Source organism: Nilaparvata lugens, chromosome 3 (assembly GCF_014356525.2).
Source record: "Nilaparvata lugens isolate BPH chromosome 3, ASM1435652v1, whole genome shotgun sequence".
NCBI classification, from domain to species: domain Eukaryota; kingdom Metazoa; phylum Arthropoda; class Insecta; order Hemiptera; family Delphacidae; genus Nilaparvata; species Nilaparvata lugens.
This window is the reverse complement of record NC_052506.1, coordinates 74,724,983-74,730,982: the sequence shown is the minus strand read 5'-3', so window position 1 is coordinate 74,730,982 and position 6,000 is coordinate 74,724,983. Positions and strand designations below refer to the sequence as shown.

Genomic DNA, 6,000 nt, shown 5'->3' with positions numbered 1-6,000 from the left:
ATTTGCTGTGGGTGTGGTATGTTTTTTGTGAATATAAAACAACGTTTTATATAGATGACTCTAACAAATAGGCCTATAGTTGTTAAAACTATATTTAAGTATGACTCTAACAAATAAAACGTTGTTGCAAAAAACATAATGGAATATGAAACTCAATATGGTGGCTGGATGATGGGGGAGAAAAGTTAAATATATTATCGTTCTTCATCCGATATTTAAATTTTCCTTATCCTTGTCAATGGATGGAGTTATGCAGCATAAGAATTATTAAGTTGATAGAACTGTGGGATTATCTCTTGAACGCATTCAGATGCACTGTCCAGTCATAGTAGATGCATATAATAGTCAACGTTTAAACTTATTACCTTATGGGCCAACATTGAAGGCAACTTTCAGTCAACTTACCAGCTGAGGCAGTAGGTATGAACCACCAGATTGTGAGACCAATTGCAACCATCATGGCCAGCACCACGACTGTCACAACCACTAGTTGAGCTTCTGATTCTTCTAAAACATAAGATAATTAGAATTTGGAATTTAGATTTTTTTAAAATGTTTTCAATCTTTTTCATTATTAAATCAAGTAGAAGCTGTCACGGTATGGAATACGAGAAAAATGTATTTTACTCAATGACTTCCATACTAGATCATTTTCGTGTTAGAGTAATCTTTGAATCGTAGGTGATTGAGAAAGATGATTTATTTTTATATTCTATTATTGATTTTATTTTTGCATTGGTGAGGCCTGTGGTGTGTTACGGAACGGAAACATTAATTGTGCTCACTGCTGGAGATATACAAAGAGTGAGAGTTTTTGAGAGAAAGGTGATGGCCATGATGAAATCATGGGCCCTGTTTTTGAGAATATTGTCACGGGAGAGGCAGAAAAAATTTTGAAATAGAGCAGTTCTTAAACAATGAAGACATTGTGCGGTTTATTAAAGCTGGCAGAATAAGGTGGATGGTACATATCATGTTAAGAATTAGAGATGAAAGAGTGGTGAAATTTATATGGAAGGAGAGGATATATAACAGAAGAAGAAAAGGTCAACCGAGAAATAGGTGGACAGATGATGTGGATCGCGATCTAAGGACGCTTGGAGTTCGTAACTGGAGGAGGCAGGCCGAGGATCGAGACAGGAGGGAGGCAAAGGTTTGTAAGACTTGTAGAGCTGAGGAGTGAGTAAGTAAGTATTGATTTAATTTTACAAGTATTATTTTGTACGTGTTTGTAGCAAGTTACTTATAAAGGGATATGTGCCAATTCAATTAAAATCCTCAATATGAATGAATTTGAAAGGTGAATTATTTGTTGAATAGAATACTTATTCATTCTATTGTACTCTATTGTGGGAAAGGTTTTCTGATCTAGATTGATGAATTCCGTTATATTTGAACGAAAGATTCGACTCACCATTGAAAGATCTGCCAGCCAAATCCTCTTGCAAGAGCTGGAGAGGAGAGGCTTGCACCTCGTTGCCTATCATTTCATTCATGGAAGGCGGCGCGTCACTGCTGGGCATCGCTTCACCATCCAAACTTGTTGACGGCAAATTCAGCCTGAAATAGAAACTGGCATTTGAAATAACTGCAGAAATTTGGTTCTTTTTTTATGGGTATTCCTGCCTAACAAATTGAGGACATTCATTAACTTGACATACTTTAGCAATAGCTTGTCCAATGTCCGAATATAAAAATGCAAACAACACTATCCAAAGCATTGTTACTATCATACAATTAACTAAACAAGAATGTTAACCTCCCTTAAAATTTGAAATTAACTCATCTTCTGCCCTCCAATAGATAAGGACCCCAACAGAGAAAGGAGTGAGTTAGTCGTCTTGTTAGCAGCTACGAATCAGTCCGCATCAAAATCATAGAAGGAAAAAAAACAAAAAAATGCTCTATTCACTTTTTTGGAACAGTTTTGTTGGATCATTTACTTATGAGTTGCCTTGTACTACTCAGATCAAATACTTTCTATCATGTATATTGATTAGAAAAACGTTTAAAATGTTCATCGATTCTCTGAATATCGTACGCTGTGATGAGTTATTATAGAAGAATAATTTAGATATTGACGATTTAATGTGAAAAGACAATATTACCCCGCTCTCACAGTGAGTGTTTCTGGTTGGAATGTGCAGAGCACCAGGAATCGTCGAGTACTGTGAGTGAGAATCGGCAGGTTCTCTTGAACGAGTATGAAGGTGGTGACAGCTGTGCGGTTGACGTAGCTTCCACACAGCTTGTGCTGAATCCGGAGGGTGTAGACCTCCCTGGGACTGGAGCCATCCCCGGACACGGCACAGTCCTCCCCGTCGCCTCCCGTCTCCACGGCTATGCGGCCCCCGAAGTACGGCCCTGTCGCCACTTCAACCTCACTCACGTCGGGCAGGCACAGGCTCGCTTTTGCTGAGACTGAAACGCCGATTGGGTTAAGTTACTGATAACAGTGGCTATTACATTGAACAGGAAATGGATGGTTTATTGCAATTGATGTAAGCCGCAAATTGATTCACATTCAGAGAATGGGAGGAGCTCTCTAGATGAAAGATCACGCATTATTCAAGGAAGATAAGTTTCTATTATTACATTGAACTTAAAATTAATTTACATTCAGAGAGTGGAGGGTTATAGAGATGTACTAATTCAAATAATTTGGGTGATCCAAGACACCTATTTGGCTATTCATCTACTCCAAAACAATAACTGAGATGTGTTTGCTCAGTACAAGTCCAGAATTTAATTTTAAAACCTACCTCAGTCAAAGGTTTAAAATCACGCTGTTTTAAGTTCTGGACTCGATTTTTGATAAATCCTTGACTCGGAAAGAGGCGAGAATCTTATTCAAGTCCTGGCCTTAAAAGCCCTTCACTCAGAAAGCGAAATTATAAACTCCAGAGTCTAAAGTGATCTCTTAACTCCAGGGTCTATTTAAGTCCACGACTACGTTAACGCTCTGACTTGTAAAGCAAATTTTCTGACTCCAGAGTTTAAAGCCTGTTAAAGTCTAGAGCTTAGCTAAATCCCGAGCTCGGAAACCGGCCCTAGGAGTACTATACAAGAAAAGTTTATTTCAATTACATTGAGCAAAGAATAGATTTACTTTCAGAGAGTGGAGAGTTCTCTACATGGAGTATTGATTGAGAGCATGACACAAAAAAATGTATTCCAATTACATTGAACAGAAAATGTACAAACATTCAGAATGTGTTTAGTTCTCTAAATGGAAGATTGAAGCATTATTCAAGAATGGTATGTTTCAGTAATTTCTGTGAAGCAAAGTTATTCACATTCAGAGTGTGGAGTTTTCTCTAGATAAAAGACAAGAATGATCTGTTCCAATTATATTGATCAGAAAATGGATCAATATTTAGAGAGCTCTCTAGATGAACGAGCATTATTCAGTTTAGTAAAACAAAAATACTATTTGAGAAAACTAATTCTATTAACAAATTCACATTGTTTGTATCGACAATATCTGTAAGTATTGTGGAAGTATTATCAAATATTAACAGTCCTCATTATACCATTTCGTTTTATTTATGAATGGTTGAAAAATTTTGCTCATATCAGTCTATGATTTGTAAATAATATGCGAAAAGGGTTTGAAAAGTAGTGCTACATTTTTAATTGATGGGAAGGTTGTTTGTAATGAGTTTGAAAAGCACTTTCATTGTTGAGAAAAAGAACAATTCATTAGTTTTACAAAAGAGATTTCAGTAATATTCATTCTTGTCTGATTCAAGTATTGACAAATTGTAATTCAGAATATGTCAATGGGAAATAGGATCGTTAATTCTTGTGCAGTGGATGGATTCAATTTCAGAGAGCTCTCTAAATGAAAGAGATTGTTTGTTCAAATTTAGAATATTTGAGTCAATATAGAGTAATGGAATTTTCAACCGACAATATCTCGGGGAGCTCTCTGGGATTGAACCGTATCAGCAACCCACATCATTATATCAATAAATAATTCATTCCATCTCTCGAGCTAAAATGAAAGGTCAACCAAAGTTTTGAATGATAATTCGCAATCTGTGTGATAGGGATGAAGGAATACGTATGCTTTATGAGTTGCGATGGTTGCCCTTTCCCATATTCATTTGTAGTGATTGATCCAGTTCATGGATTCCTTCATGATTACGGTTCAATTCTAATTGTTTTGGAAAGATTGAAGTTTTTTGTAAACCTCAATGATTGATGTGAATTAATCAGTAATTAAAGTCTCATGTAAGTGGAATGTGTGGAAGGTATGTGAGAACGACCATAAAAGAAAGTAATATTAATTTGTTTTTTGGTACGACACTGCAGTTAGAGTATAGAATTTTATACTCATATCACATTCCATATCCTCTGAGCGGAAAATCTGTGAGAATTTATTAATGAAAATGTATTGAGAAGCTTATTATTCATGCGGTTTTTATTACTGGGTGAAAGAGCCCTCCATATTAGATGAATTCCAGTTTAACTTTGGAATGGGGAAAGTAATCAAACTCTCATATAGCTGGTCTGGTTTTGTGTCAGACGTATGTTATGAGATAAAACTTTTCAATTGCTTGCTGGTTCAGATGAGCAAAGTTGGGATGTGAGACCTATCCATCTCTGAAAATCTCTTGGGACAATGTGCAGCTATTTCATGCAAATTAATCGTCGAATAATCGTCGTCATCGTAGACGTAGTCATTGTCATCATCACCTACAAAGCAAAGACACCGTCATCCACCTTCGGCTTTTCAACAATTATTCATTTGTTGGCTTAATCAAGAGAGTGTGATATTTCAGTTTCTGGGAGAATTAAACAAGAAAATCAAACAACCTGCAATTGTCTGCAACTTTACACTCAGGAGCACTTCAACTTTTGTCAGGAGCACTCTAATTAGATATCTTATCAATCAAATTCAAATTTTTCAACTATCAGAATCATTAAAGCATACAATGCTGTAATGAATCCCTCCTATTATCCCATGATTATCGATATACAAGTGTGGGATTCAGAATTAGATCACTAATATGAACATTTCTCTATTTATACAATATTAATTCTGAATGTTTTTTCAAATTTCCTCAATACATTTCTACACTTATTCCGGATTGTTCAGTCTACTCATGATCGATTGGAATTCATAAGCAGTAATTTGAATTGCTCAAGGAGTGCTATAAATAATAATAATAATAATAATAATAATAATAATAATAATAATAATAATAATAATAATAATAATAATAATAATAATAATAATAATAATAAAATAATAATAATAATAATAATAATAATAATAATAATAATAATAATAATATTGTAAATGTTTCCCTTGAGATCAGACTACGATAATCTTACTTAATGGTTTTTGTCTGTTGGTCTACATATCTAATCTATAATACCAACTTTCCAATGTATAATGTTTATAAATCCTAAACATGTACGGGATAGGAAATACACGAATGACAAAAATCATCACGTCTGAACTTGAAATTTTGCATAAATATTCTGAATTTACCAAGGACGGACATGGGCTTATTTTTATTGCTATTATTCAATTCTAATTCAATAATCAAAACAAATTTATTCAATTTGTGATTCAAATGTTACGTAACTATAAAAGCCCAACCAAACAGAGCATTCTCTAAGTGACTAGGTAGCTTTTGGTTGTTACCGAGCGCGGTTTAAAAATCAAAGCTTGGGGGTTCCAGACATAAAATATGAAACCCATTTCTTTTAATAGAAATTTTCATCTCTTATTGAGGTTATATCCACGTGATTCTGAACAGAATTATAATAATTATTCTTTATTCATCATTCCGGGACATAAGGAGATTCCATTTTACAACACTCAAATTTTCCTCAGTGCAAAGCATGTTAGTTACTAATATAAACCCTCATCAATTTATTAATTTGAAGGCATAAACCCTAATTCTATTCTCATTTTTCATCTATAAAGACCTCCACTCGTACTCTCTATCCCATCTCGTGAGTGAAATACAACATTGATTTACT

The 6,000-nt window shown here is 34.6% G+C and overlaps 1 protein-coding gene across 2 annotated transcripts in view; it reads right to left on the bottom strand.

Annotated features, from left to right (window-relative positions):
- Positions 1 to 346: 346 nt before the first annotated feature.
- The window catches only part of LOC111054818, a 46,450-nt gene continuing 40,796 nt past the window's right edge, over positions 347 to 6,000 (bottom strand). For both annotated transcript variants that reach the window (XM_039424545.1, XM_039424546.1), the window contains exons 5-7: positions 2,109 to 2,421; positions 1,415 to 1,560; positions 347 to 507 (exon numbers count right to left, since the gene is read on the bottom strand). In XM_039424545.1, coding sequence (XP_039280479.1) covers positions 362 to 507; positions 1,415 to 1,560; positions 2,109 to 2,421 — 605 coding nt within the window. In that variant the 3' untranslated portion in view covers positions 347 to 361. The remainder of the gene's footprint in view (positions 508 to 1,414; positions 1,561 to 2,108; positions 2,422 to 6,000) is intronic.